The 14,942-nt window shown below is 41.7% G+C and overlaps 2 protein-coding genes across 2 annotated transcripts in view; both read left to right on the top strand.

The window, feature by feature from the left end:
* Positions 1-14,942, top strand: part of LOC137176846 (NLR family CARD domain-containing protein 3-like) — a 376,610-nt gene that overhangs the window by 70,822 nt on the left and 290,846 nt on the right. The gene's annotated exons all lie outside the window — the stretch shown is intronic.
* Positions 1-14,942, top strand: part of LOC137176849 (NLR family CARD domain-containing protein 3-like) — a 232,215-nt gene that overhangs the window by 9,504 nt on the left and 207,769 nt on the right. The window contains exons 4-10 of the mRNA XM_067582838.1: positions 807-1,101; positions 2,677-2,793; positions 2,971-3,063; positions 3,447-3,539; positions 5,741-7,541; positions 7,648-7,821; positions 8,519-8,692. Coding sequence (XP_067438939.1) covers positions 807-1,101; positions 2,677-2,793; positions 2,971-3,063; positions 3,447-3,539; positions 5,741-7,541; positions 7,648-7,821; positions 8,519-8,692 — 2,747 coding nt within the window. The remainder of the gene's footprint in view (positions 1-806; positions 1,102-2,676; positions 2,794-2,970; positions 3,064-3,446; positions 3,540-5,740; positions 7,542-7,647; positions 7,822-8,518; positions 8,693-14,942) is intronic.

The raw sequence follows: 14,942 nt of genomic DNA, 5'->3' as shown, positions 1-14,942 counted from the left end.
CATGATGGAGTGAAGGCAGGTGGACACAAGAGACGGCAGGCAGACAGGATCTGAAGCACAGATATTTATTGAAACTTAACAACAACTGTAGCTCAGGAACAGGCAGAATGAACAGACTATTCAACAAAGACTGAACTGAAAACTGGACTTAAATACAGACAGAACTAACGAGGGAACAGGGAACAGGTGACTAGGCAGGAGAACAGGAAGGGGGCCGATTGGCTGGGAGAACAAATGGAACAGGGCAGGGCTGACGAGGCTGATGCAGGACAGGTGTGGAGGGAAAAGCAGGCTGGGGAGGAGTACAGGAACACAGGAGGGACACACAGAGCAAACAGACAACCAAAACCCAGAAAACACAATGAGACCAGACAGGACTGTGACAGGACAATGACAATATGTGTCAGTGGTTTCACCACACACTCAATAATATTTAACCATAGTCAGTCAATTCCATCCCAGTCTGTAGACTTCTTACTCTTAAATGTTTTAACAAAGTCAATCATTTCATCTGTTCCCCTTATTAACATGGATTGTTTATTTACATTAACAGTTTTACTTTCCACATCATCTTTACTGCTAGGCTTAATAATCTCCTTGAGCTAAATTAGGTCCAATATTAACAAAAATAATTAAATTCATCTGCAGCTAAATCCATTTCATTAATAGTTGTATTGTGCTTTGTCAGGAAATAGGTTGAGTAACCTGCTTTTCCAGTTCCATTTTTAATACTATCAATCAATACTTCAGTGTTGCTAATCCAGAAAATTAACTGTTTAATTGTTAATCAAATTCATAATTTTCAGATCTTAGCAGAAGAAAAGATGGCGTCACTTAAAAAGGTCCTCTTGGAGTGTTTGGAGGATTTGCAAGCTGATGACTTTAAAACATTCAAGTGGTACCTGTATCAGCGGGGGGGTCTTGAAGGCTTCAAAGCAATCCCAAAGAGTCGACTGGAGAAAGCAAACAGATTTAAAACAGTGGATCTGATGGTCGGGAAATACTGTGAAGATGCTATTAAAGTGACCAGAATGATTTTGGGGAAGATCGATCAAAATGATCTAGTGAAATATTTGTCAAACACCATCTCAGAACCTTCAGGTAAGTCATGGAAAGATTAAAAATGTGATGTTACAAAGATATTTAGAAGTGCTCAGTCAACAGTCAGTGGACTTGTTTTAGATTCTTCAAGGTGTTTCTCCTCTCATCCAAAAGTCTTCTTTAGTTCTGACTGACTGGTGGGAAGTCACAGGTGTTTAACCCTGCAGGGCTGTTTACACCTTAAAGCTGTGTTCAGACACAACACAAAGCCAATTTTCACCTTGTGTTACTCGCACAAGATTTACTGTTGGATCATTTGTGTTTATTTGACCCAACAGCCAAAATACCAGCTGTACATTAGCTGTTAGCCAGCTAGCAACAGACACACCAACCGTGTCTTTGGGAGTGTGCCTCTGTGTGTTTGTGTTTAGTTCAGCCTCTGACTGAACTCAGAACTCAGCAGGAACTCTGGTTCTTTCTATTATTTCCCTCCAGTTTCTCTCCTTTTTCTCTCTCCTCTCTGTACGTTCATGAAGTACATTCATAAAGCCCAGCGATACGAGCTGTATGATAAATTCACTTTGTGTTCTGTCTGAACTCACCATTATTAAGCTCACATGTGGGTCATTATTCCATCTGCCTGTCAGTCATTAGAGTCCCATGAGTCCAGGTGTGAATGGTTCTTAAGGCTTCAGTGTGCTCCAGCTGAAGCACTTGTTGGATAGTCAGACCTCCTCTAGAGGGTGAAGTCCAACAATTTTTGTTGAACTGCTCCAAAACCAACAATCACATCCACTTTACACCCTGATTGGTCAACTGTGTGGAGTTGTGACAGTAGGCAGAGTATACTGTATATTGAAACTAACTTCCCTGCAATGTTTGTCTAAACTCACGTCCTGCATTATTAATTCCTGCGTTAAACCAGCTGTTGCATTCCTTCCTCTGAGAGAACCTGAACTTGTATTAAATATCATTTAGGTTCAGCAGCTCATCCTCAACGTGAGGGGAGAACAGTGGAAACACAAGCAGAACCAGTAACAATGGATACACGTTGAGTTCCTGTAGTGGAAACAGCATATGTTACCTTTGGACATCAACCAGGCTGCTGTTTCCCCTTGTTTCCAGTCTTTGTGTTGCAGGTCTCCATAGAATGAGGGGGAGACATGATAACTGTTTTAAATTCGGGGATAAAGGTGAACATTCCCAGGAAGTCTCTCCTGGGGGGGATTTATGGTGTTGCACTCACATGAAAAGTGACAGAAGTAGCTGTGCAATGAATTTTAAAAAGGAAGCTTGAGAGAGAAGTTTCTCTCCTCCACAAACCTGAGCAATCACTGTGTAAAGTGGAAATGAATGTTGGATCATCAGGTTCAGAACAGTCAAAAGCTCAGATGTTGGAAAGGTGTTGGGCGACAGAGTTTCAAAGTGGTCAAACCATCCAGCAAGCAGTTCTGATGAACTGGTATCTAGACAGACCCTCTGTTGAATATTATTAAATGATCTTTCCATAATACTGTGAAACTCCAAATGAGGATGTGAAACTCCAATAAGCTGAATAGATACCACCCTTGATTTATGATTCATATTTTCTACAATAATCTTCTCATTTCTGTCAATTGTTGTTTATTGATTCAGAGATTCCTGTTGAAGAACAGGAGAGTGACAGACATGGTGAGATGGAGAAAGAACAGACAGACTCAGAGAGAAAGAGAGAGGAGCCTCCACTGACCACTGGCCCAGGTGGACCTCCAGGTATACCAACTCTCTCACACATACACTTGGCTACTCCAGTGTTGTTACCTGCTCTGTTATTGCCTGATATTTATTCTGTCCATATGTTAAACAGATCATGTAGAAACCATAGCATAAAATCTTTGGGAAAAATTGTTTAAACACCTTAAAATCTGACACCTATAAAACATTTTTTAGGTGTTCCCCAAAGATCTCAACAAGCACAACAGACAGACTCAGAGAGCAAGAGAGAGGAGCCTCCACTGATCACTGGCCCAAGTGTACCTTCAGGTATACCAACTCTCTCACACAGACACTTGGCTGCTGTTTTTATGATTCATATTTTCTACAATAATCTTCTCATTTCTGTCAATTGTTGTTTATTGATTCAGAGTTTCCTGTTGAAGAACAGGAGAGTGACAGACAGGGTGAGATGGAAAAAGAACAGACAGACTCAGAGAGAAAGAGAGAGGAGCCTCCACTGACCACTGGTCCAGGTATACCAACTCTCTCACACACACACACACACTTGGCTGCTCCAGTGTTGTTACCTGCTCTGATATTGTCCACTAGTATGTTCTGTCTATATGTTAAACAGCTCATGTCGAAAATGCATTATAAAACCTTTTGGAAAATAGTTTCAGCACCTTTAAGTCTGACAAAGATTTTTTTAGGTGTTCCCCAAAGATCTCAACAAGCACAACATACAGACTCAGAAAGCAAGAGAGAGGAGCCCCCACTGACCACTGGCCCAAGTGTACCTTCAGGTATACCAACTCTCTCACACAGACACTTGGCTGCTCCAGTGTTGTTACCTTCTCTGATGTTGTCTGATATTTATTCTGAACCAGTAATTCTTGGTTTTATGTATATTTTGATTATAGTTATTGGTTTCATATAATGTAATCAGACTTGGATTAAAAAACTCCTTTTAATAATGCATCTGTCTGTTTCTCTGTATCTGTGATGATACTGTGATAGAGAATGAGCTCATAGTGCTGCTGAGCACCATAAGCTGAGCTGAACATCTGCTCTCAGAACAATTTGTACTTTGTACCTATTGTGTAAGCTCCCTTGTTACTTTACTTGCAGGAATAAGGGAAGAAATGTTGGATTCACTGATTATTATTTGATCTATTTCACCACTGCTTGAATCCCAGATAATGTAGACTTGTGCCTAAAATAGCCCCTTATTTCTAGTTAGACACATTTTTATGTTCATATAATAGTGATTTCTGTGCCACCCCAAAATGACCACTGGTCCCATCCTGGCCACCCCATTGAAAATTGCCTGGTTCCATAACTGTGGGGTTCAGGTTAGTTTAGTTCATCTTTTACTGTTGTTTCTTCTTTCAGAGGCTTTTGTCAAATGTCAACACAAATTCAAAACCAATCTGAAGGAAAGGTTTCAGAAAGTGTTTGAAGGAATTGCAAAAGCAGGAAACCCAACCCTTCTGAATCAGATCTACACAGAGCTCTACATCACAGAGGGAGGGACTGCAGAGGTCTGCTACGATATGCGCTGTGTGAAAAATTCACTTTGCGTTATGTCTGAACTCACCATTATTAAACCCACATGTGAGTCATTATTCCATCTGCTTGTCAGTCCTTAGACTCCCATGAGTCCAGGTGTGAATCTTAAGGCTTCAGTGTGCTCCAGCTGAAGCACTTGTTGGATAGTCAGACCTCCTCTAGAGGGCGAAGTCCAACAATTTGTGTTGAATTGCTCCAAAACCAACAATCACACCCACTTTACTCTGTGATTGGTCAACTGTGTGGAGTTGTGACAGTAGGCAGAGTATACTGTATATTGAAACTAACTTCCCTGCAATGTTTGTCTAAACTCACGTCCTGCATTATTAATTCCTGCGTTAAACCAGCTGTTGCATTCCTTCCTCTGAGAGAACCTGAACTTGTATTAAATATCATTTAGGTTCAGCAGCTTATCCTCAAAGTGAGGGGAGAACAGTGGAAACACAAGCAGAACCAGTAACAATGGATACACGTTGAGTTCCTGTAGTGGAAACAGCATATGTTACCTTTGGACATCAACCAGGCTGCTGTTTCCCCTTGTTTCCAGTCTTTGTGTTGCAGGCCACCATAGAATAAGGGGGAGACATGATAACTGTTTAAATTCGGGGATAAAGGTGAACATACCCAGGAAGTCTCTCCTGGAGGGGATTTATGGTGTTGCACTCACATGAAAAGTGACAGAAGTAGCTGTGCAATGAATTTTAAAAAGGAAACCTGAGAGAGAAGTTTCTCTCCTTCACAAACCTGAGCAATCACTGTGTAAAGTGGAAATGAATGTTGGATCATCAGGTTCAGAACAGTCAAAAGCTCAGATGTTGGAAAGGTGTTGGGCGACAGAGTTTCAAAGTGGTCAAACCATCCAGCAAGCAGTTGGAATGAGTGAATGTTGGATCATCAGGTTCAGAACAATCCAACAAAAGTTCCAGTGTCAGAAAGGTGTGGGGGCAATGCAGTTTCAAAGCTGTTCAACCATCCAACAAGTGGTTCTGATGAACTAAACTGGCACCTAAACAGACCCTCTGCTGAATATCATTAAATGATACACTTATAAGAAAATGTTTTTATGATTAATATTTTCTATAATAATCTTCTCATTTTTGTCAATCGTTGTTTATTGATTCAACTATCACTGTATAAAGTGGGAGTGAATGTTGGATCATCAGGTTCAGAACAATTCAACAAAAGCTCCGATGTTGGAAAGGTGTTGGGCGACAGAGTTTCAAAGCTGTTCGGCCATCCAATAAGCAGTTCTGATTAACTAAACTGGCACCTAAACAGACCCTCTACTTGTTGAATATTATTAAATGATCTTCCCATAATACAGTGAAACTCCAAATGAGCTGAATAGATACCACACTTATAAGCAAATATTTTTAATGATTCATATTTTCTATCACATCTTCTCATTTCTCTCTATTGTTTTTTTTTCTTTTAGAGACTCTTGTCAAATGTCAACGTGAACTTAAATCTAATCTGAAGAAGAGGTTCCAGTGTGTGTTTGAGGGGATTGCTAAAGCAGGAAACCCAACCCTTCTGAATCAGATCTACACAAAGCTCTACATCACAGAGGGAGGGACTGCAGGAGTCAATGATGAACATGAGGTCAGACAGATTGAAACAGCATCCAGGAAACCAGACAGACCAGAGACAGTCAGACAAGAAGAAATCTTTAAAGCCTCACTTGGAAGAGATGAACCAATCAGAACAGTGATGACAATGGGAGTGGCTGGCATTGGGAAAACATTATTAACACAGAAGTTCACTCTGGACTGGGCTGAAGACAAAGCCAACCAGGACATACAGTTCACATTTCCATTCACTTTCAGAGAGCTGAATGTGCAGAAAGAGAAAAAGTACAGCTTGGTGGAACTTGTTCATGACTTCTTTACTGAAACCAAAGAAGCAGGAATCTGCAGGTTTGAAGAGTTCCAGGTTGTGTTCATCTTTGACGGTCTGGATGAGTGTCGACTTCCTCTGGACTTCCACAACAATGAGATCCTGACTGATGTTACAGAGTCCACCTCATTGGATGTGCTGCTGACAAACCTCATCAGGGGGAAACTGCTTCCCTCTGCCCGCCTCTGGATAACCACACGACCTGCAGCAGCCAATCAGATCCCTCCTGAGTGTGTTGACAGGGTGACAGAGGTCAGAGGGTTCACTGACCGACAGAAGGAGAAGTACTTCACAAAGAGATTCAGAGGAGAGAAGGAGAAGCTAGCCAGCAAAATCATCTCCCACATCAAGACATCACGAAGCCTCCACATCATGTGCCACATCCCAGTCTTCTGCTGGATCACTGCTACAGTTCTGGAGCATGTGTTGAAAAGAAGAGAGGGAAGACAGCTGCCCAAGACCATGACTGAGATGTACCTTCGTCTCGTAGTGCTTCAGTCCAAAGTGAAGAATGTCAAGTATGATGGGGGAGCTGAGACAGATCCACACTGGAGTCCAGAGAGCAGGAAGATGATTCAGTCTCTGGGAAAACTGGCTTTTGAGCAGCTGCAGAAAGGCAACCTGATCTTCTATGAATCAGACTTGACAGAGTGTGGCATCGATATCAGAGCAGCCTCAAAGTACTCAGGAGTGTTCACACAGATCTTTAAACAGGAGGACTGTGGGATGTTTCAAGAAACGGTGTTCTGCTTCATCCATCTGAGTGTTCAGGAGTTTCTGGCTGCTCTTCATGTCCATCTGACATTCATCAACTCTGGAGTCAATCTGCTAGCAGGAGAACAAACAACATCCCAGAAGTCTGAAGTGTTCATAGACAAATCAACACATTTCTACCAGAGTGCTGTGGATGAGGCCTTACAGAGTCCAAATGGACACCTGGACTTGTTCCTCCGCTTCATCCTGGGTCTTTCTCTGCAAACTAATCAGACTCTCCTACGAGGCCTGCTGACACAGACAGGAAGTAGGTCACAGACCAATTGGGAAACAATTGAGTACATCAAGGAGAAGATCAGTGAGAATCTGTCTGCAGAGAGAAGCATCAATCTGTTCCACTGTCTGAATGAACTGAATGATCGTTCTCTAGTGAAGGAGATCCAACAGTACCTGAGATCAGGAAGTCTCTCCACAGATAAACTGTCTCCTGCTCAGTGGTCAGCTCTGGTCTTCATCTTACTGTCATCAGAAAAAGATCTGGATGTGTTTGACCTGAAGAAATACTCTGCTTCAGAGGAGGCTCTTCTGAGGCTGCTGCCAGTGGTCAAAGCCTCCAACAAAGCTCTGTAAGTACACAGATGGTTGGATTTATTCATCATTATTTAAATACTCAGCTATCCTTTTAACAAAAATGAATTCTTACTTGTTTTTTCCCTTTTATTGTCTCTCCAGGCTGAGTGACTGTAACCTCTCAGAGAGAAGCTGTGCAGCTCTGTCCTCAGTTCTCAGCTCCCAGTCCTCTAGTCTGAGAGAGCTTGACCTCAATAACAACAACCTGCAGGATTCAGGAATGAAGCAGCTGTCTGCTGGACTGAAGAGTCCACACTGCACACTGGAAAATCTCGGGTCAGAACAAATTTCCCATTGTTTTAGAGGCATTGTTCTTAACTATAAGATGCAGCCTCTCTAATGTCAGGACTTCTGATTTGCAAAAGTTTTCCATAAGGATTTTATGTTTCAAACAACAGAAAAAGTTTAAATTTTCTATTTTATCTTTCCTTGATTCAGCCTTCTTTATTTTACAGCACACATATATGAACTCTGGCTGAGACAGAGTAACAAATATTTCCTCTGATACCATGTGATTTATATCATTACATGTCTGTTCATCATAGATTCTGTCATATTAAACTTTCACATCTCCAACATGTTTAGAATAGAGCAGCAAAGATTTTAACCAGTGCTGAGAATTGAATTTATATCCAGCATAACCAAAAGTCCAAAGTTCTGATTGGCAGAAGTTTTCCACCAGGATTTTATTTTTCACAGGAAAGATAATGGTTGAATTTTCCAATTTATCTTTTTTGATTCAGCTTCATATACTTTACAGCACAGATATATGAATTCTGGCTGAGATAGAGAAACTGATCATTGCTTTGATATCAAGTGATTTAAATCATAACATGTCTGTGTATCACTGATTCTGTCATATTTAACTGTCACATCTCCAACATGTTTAGAATATAACAGCAAAGATTTTAACTAGTGCTGAGAGGAGAATTTATATCCAGCATCACCTTCATGTTCATTATTTTCTCTCCAGGCTGAGTGGCTGTAACCTCTCAGAGAGAAGCTGTAAAGGTCTGTCCTCAGTTCTCAGCTCCCAGTCCTCTAGTCTGAGAGAGCTTGATCTCAGTAACAACAACCTGCAGGACTCCGGAGTGAAGCGGCTGTCTGCTGGACTGAAGAGTCCACACTGCACACTGGAAACTCTCAGGTCAGGATTCATCAACCCTTTCAACAGATAAACATTTAAAATCTGAAGGACTATTAGAGGATAGTAGAGAGAATTCCTTTCCATGCAGATTTTTATTGTTTTCTTTTGATTTTGTTGTTGAATTAATTGATACCTCAGATGATTTTTCAGATTTCGATAACATTTCATTTTACAGGTCTGCAAATTTCATGGTACAGTGGAAATCGCTTATAGTGATCACTTCCATCTGGGTCAAATTGATCACTATAAGTGGATGATTATAACGGATTTTCTTTTCTTTTTCTTCATTTCTCATACAGATTTTCATGTAATTGACATTTGTATATTTATTACATGAATATAAAGTAATGAAATGAGCAGCTTCGCTATTTACTATATTTCATTGTCTGTTTCAAGATACAGTACAGCTGTTTAAATGCTTGTTGTTTTGCTTCTGCATCTCATTTGCTCACTTTTGGCAGTTTGTCACAAACTTCAAGGAGACGATGTTTATTGTTGAGAGAAAATGACTCTTTCCTTTTCTTTTTCCTGTCATGATTTCATTGTGCATACATCACCAGCCTCAAGTCACCAGCTGGCAGCGTTGTGTGTTTAGGCTGCTGGGGTGGACAGGTGAGGGCAGGGGCACAGCAGCGAGAAAGTTGAACCAGAATCAACTTTTGGAGAAACACAAGCTGTAATGCTGTACAACCTTGTCATGAGGGAAGACAGAAACATTACTAGGTAGAGGGGAGGACATTTCTCTTCATTTGATAACGTTAAAACTAAAGTTAGGCTTTGCTGATGGCTTCCTGATAGGTAAAAATTACCAAATAGACTGAGGTTGGTTGAAGTCAAGCGTCTCTTTAGTTCAAACCGAACATATGTTGTAGGCACAGAGAGTCCGCAGAGTCTCCGTGGAGAATTCTGACAAGACAGAGGAAAGTCACTAGTATATATTGACGGCCTTGATGCCCTTGGGAGGCACCTTTAGTTGTTTACAGATTCCTTCTAACAGACCTAGACAAAGCTTTACAGAGCTTTACCTTCCACATGATGACCATGATACTTAACTAATACATGGATTTTTCTATCATTTCCCCCCTGTTTATACTTTGTGAAACAAATGAATAAAATCAAAAACATAGAAAAATGTATAGTGAGGACTAAATGTATAATTGATTAGGATATTCGTAATACAGGATAAAATCAAATCAACATCAAAATCATCATGAATGAGCATAGATATAAGAGTGGGTTTTAAAATGATTACATGGTTACATGATAAAAAGATTACAATCATAGTGAAATCAATCAAAATCAACTATGCAGTCAGTAATTAATTGCTAATGATTAATAATTATGACATTTTCCATTATGCCATCATAATTGATAAAAATGATCAAAATACATGACATTTGTAAGTTACGTTTCCATCAGAATCATCAGTCAATACCACTTCTCACGATTTTCAATATTAACATCATAAAGAATCCTTCTTTTGTAACATTACATCACAGACCCAGAAGTAGAATTTGCTCTTGATATCTCGCTTCCTGGTGCATGACCATAGCTACAGACTTCTTTACCAGTGCCTTGATAATGGGAATGATGCAACAAGCAATTACAAGGATCAGAATCAAAAATGGGGTGACTGGAGTCAACAATTTTAAACAAACAGCGTACCATGGACTGGTTACAAACCAGGACCTGTCAAATTTTGAGTCATGATCAACAGCATCACGCAGTGAGGTCAGATTAGCAATAGCCTGCTGAATGGTTCCTCCCTCGTCATCATAAGCAGGAATGTATGTGCAGCATAAGGCACCTACGAGAGCACACACACCTCCAGTGGCTGCAGTGAGTTCAGCCTGCCACATAGCCAACGTAGTGTTTACGTACCCAGAGAATCTGTAGTTCATAGTCTCCATCCTCAGCATCACTTTACCCACTCCAAGAGACGGGAAAAGTGACAGCATGACTTTTTCACCCGTGGACCACAACTTATGGTCTTCTGGAACATTAGAGCCCCAGACAGGATCATGCGGCTGACTTACATCTCTCCTCATACGCTGCTCACCCGGAAGTTCACCAGGGTGGGGTATAACTGAAACAATGAAGGACTGATCAGTCGGCTCTACAGCCGCGCAGCGACCCACCCAGCCAGGAGGAAGTTGAGCATACATGTAGTACCCACAGAGAAACATTACATCAGTCTGCAGATATGTCCCAAGGATGTCTGGCACAGTGAAGTAAGGTGCACATGCACTGCCCATCACTACCTGAGAATAATTTAGAGATGCTTTGCCAATATTCAAGGTACAAGGACTCGAAATAGTGGAGCAGAAAAGTTTTGGGATCTTTCCTACTACCTCTGAGCAATGATAGATAAGGACGAATAGTAGGTAAGAACCATATGCAGATTGGTATCATCAAAACAGTCACACAGAGCAAAACAATCATCCCTCTCTTACACAGTAACAAATAATACCACCACTGTAGGAAGGATATGGTTGCTGGAGTCTCCTGTGCTGGTGATGGAGGTTGTCTGCTCCTCTGAGACGCCATGACTTCAATATTCCTCAAGTCCACCAGGTGGCAGTAGCAGCCCAACAGCCCCTCAGCTCCTTAATACTCAGGGCCCACTTTGGAAACACACCGAATTCTTTACCGGTTTGAGACGACACTGCACATCTATTTGCACAGCGCCCCCTGTGTAGCCGGACTTACAAGTCACCTGAAGAGTGGCTGAGAAGGCAATACGGACTCACTACTCACTCACCGGTGGCATTTGTTTACAATGTGTCTTGTGCACCCACGTCGTCCGGCCCTCAACTCGAACTGCTGTTGGAGTGGTCAGTAGCACGGTATAAGGCCCCTCCCACTGTGGCTCAGTCCACTTTTTCCTCCGGAACACTTTGATCAGGACCAGGTCACCTGGCTTGACATCTGATTCTGATTCTGGAATAACATCAAACAGATATGGTGGTAAAACATTTGCACGCAACTGTCTGTGACATAGAGTCTTTCTCATGTAGTCAGCTAGACAGTCCTCAGCTTCTTGAGCTGGTGTGTGTCGTAGTTCAGGAATTTGGTAACTTCTCCCAAATAAAACCTCGAAGGGTGACAAACCATCTTTGGTAGGTGTAATGTGCATTGTTGTTAAAACTAAAGGTAAACAGTAAACCCAATTTTTCCCAGTCTCTGCCATTGCTTTTCTCAATTTACTTTTAATAGTTTGATTAGTCCTCTCCACTAAGCCTGCTGACTGTGGATGATAAGCACAGTGGTATTTAACTTGTATCCCAAGACTTTGGGACATCTTAGAAATCACTGCATTTGCAAAATGTGTCCCATTATCACAATACATTTTTTCTGGTATTCCAAAAGCCTTTGCAACTGCTATAGCATCTGGATTTCCTACAGGAAATATTTCAACCCATTTTGAAAACTTATCCACAATCACTAATGCATACTTTTTCCCTTCACGTCTATTTAACTCGATAAAATCCATCTCAATGTACTGAAAAGGATACACAGGTTCTGGAAAAGAGCCTGATTTAACCTTATAATTTCCCTGTAGATTCTGCTTTGCACAAATCAAACATTGTGAGCAATATTTTTTGAAATAATTCCCCAATCCATATGCTGTATACGTTTGTTCAACTAAGCCCACCATCCCCCCTGACGAGACATGAGTGACTCCATGGCTCGTCATAGCTGCATAGCGATAGAGAGACTTTGGTAAAATTGGTTTACCTGCAGGTCAGATGTAAAGACCATCTGCGTCTTGACTAACTCCCTTAGTCTTCCAAAACTGTTTTTCTTGTTTAGGAGAGCTATGTTGCATGTCCATTAAAAGGTCAGTGGTTACTTGAGCTTTGTCAATCTGTACAGAGAAAGAATGACTAACACCCTCGCGAGCTGCCTTTTTTGCTGCTTCATCTGCCTTCCTGTTCCCACGAGACACACTGTCTGTATTGTTTGTATGTGCCACACACTTACAGACAGCGACCTTGGCAGGCAGCTGTATTTCATCAAGTATTTTCAACAATAAATCCTTATGTTACTGGCTGACCTGTGGATGTTATCATTCCTCGGTTCCTCCACTGCTGTGCAAAGGTAAACAAAGTGGAGAAGGCGTACTGGCTGTCTGTCCAGATCGTGACCTTCTTATCTTTCCCTAACCTGCACTCTGCTGACAATGCAACTAATTCTGCTGCCTGGGCAGAGAAATTAGAAGGCAAAGCTCCAGACTCTAAAACTTCATGCAGTGTAACTACAGCATAACCAACTCTGTTAATCCCATCTACATGTTTGCTGGCAGAACCATCTACAAACATCACAATGTCTGCATCAGGTAAAGGTGTGTCAATCAAATCAGCGCGAGGTAGGGTTAATTCATCTGTAATCGCCACACAATCGTGAGGAATCCCTTCTACAGATGTTGGAAGGAGCGTGGCTGGATTCAAAGCCGTACATCTCTCAATGGTCAAGTTTGGCTGGCCTAACAATGTGGCTATGCAAGGCAATTGTCTTGCTGGTGACATGTGTGAATGTTTGTGTTCCAGTAATAGCAAAGAGACAGCATGTGGCACTCTAAGAGTCAGTGGCCTAAACAAAACTAAGGCAGCTGAGGTCTGCACTGCCATAGCCGCTGCCACCACCGCCTGCAGGCATCCGGGCAGGGCTCTGCTTACTGGGTCAAGTCAGGAGGAATAGAAAGCAACAGGTCTTAATTTATCCCCATACTCCTGTAACAGGACAGATGTCATAAAACCATTTTTGCAATCCACTGTTTGTATGAAATCCTTTTTCATGTTAGGTAAGGCAAGTACAGATGAAGAAGCTATCAACTGCTTTAACTTTGTGAAAGCCTGCTCGCCCTCCTCAGTCCACACCACCTTATCTGAAGCAGCCATTGCTTTACCATAAGTCATATTCTGTAATGGTTGTGCAATTTCGGCATACCCTTGGGAGAGAGAAGGGAGAATAGGTGCGTCTACCTAGGTTAGCAATCCATAATCTGCAGAAGTTGCAAGTACCAAGAAAAGACATCATCTCTCGCTTTGTTGTAGGCTGTGGTAACTGCAGAACAGTTGTTTTTCTCTGTTCATCCAACACACGGCCTTCAGGAGTTAGTGTGTAGCCTAAATATTTCACCTCCTGACTCCACAGCTGGAGTTTAGACTTAGAGACTTAACACCAGGGGTCCGTTTCACAAAGCAGGTTTAGTGAAAACTCAGAGTCTGTTAACCCTGAAAATGATTCCCTCATTGAGGCATTGACTGAGTTTTCCGTTTCAAAAAGGGAGGTAACTCAAACCAGAGAAAGAGGGATAACTCTAGCCTGTTTCAGAGAGAGGGGTAACTTAAGCTCTCTGTCAGTTACCATAGTAACAGACTCTATGAACCTAACCTGGTCGGGACCAGGTTTTTCTCAATGAACCTCGACTGTCTCTCAGTCTCCGCCCTCTTTCAGAGCCACACACTCCATTTGATTTCCTCATTCATTCAGTCAGCAGGCGAGTTTTGGCGTAGCCTAGTTCTGCTGTCTGTCATTTAAAAACATCATTAAAAAAAAAAAAAAAAATCAGAGTCAGTATATTAGAAGTCCATTAGGCACAGTAGGTGGCGACTTTTTCACTAACATGGCATGTCCTTTTGATAACGATCCCGTGGATGAAGGTGCAGCATTACTGCGCAGAGAATTAAATATTTGTGGAGAGATGGTTATCAGACCGCACATAGATGTTCTAGCATTTCCAGACAATTATCTTTTTGAGAGATACCGTTTCACGTCACAGTCCATCATCTACATACACAACCTAAGCCGTCTTTACATTTGCAACATTACTAATCGTAGTCATGCTCTCACATCCCAGCAGATATTGTGTGTTGCTCTGCGTTTCTTTGCAAACGGAAGTTTTTTGTACAATGTCGGAGCCAGCCACTGGCCTTCCTATGTTCTGGCTTAGGGCCAGCTCCTCTGCCTCCGTTAGCGGTGGCGGTGCTGGACCACCACCCGTTTTACGGGCATCTGCCTTCTTTCTGTTGGCTGAGTAGAAGTCTGTGTTAGTTTAAATAGGATTAATTATTTAACAGAACATGATGTAGATGAGAAGACATTTATGTGTGTGAAACCAGCATTATGTTGGGGATAAAACAACTGCACAGTCAAACAGCCACTTAATATTTACTTTACAATGTAAAACATGATCAAAATGAGGTTCCCCCATGAGATTATGTCGAGGTCTCACCTGTTTGAACAA

This window comes from Thunnus thynnus, chromosome 24 (genome assembly GCF_963924715.1).
Source record: "Thunnus thynnus chromosome 24, fThuThy2.1, whole genome shotgun sequence".
Lineage (NCBI taxonomy): Eukaryota > Metazoa > Chordata > Actinopteri > Scombriformes > Scombridae > Thunnus > Thunnus thynnus.
The sequence above is the reverse complement of the archived record's forward strand: the minus strand, read 5'-3'. Positions and strand labels throughout refer to the sequence as shown.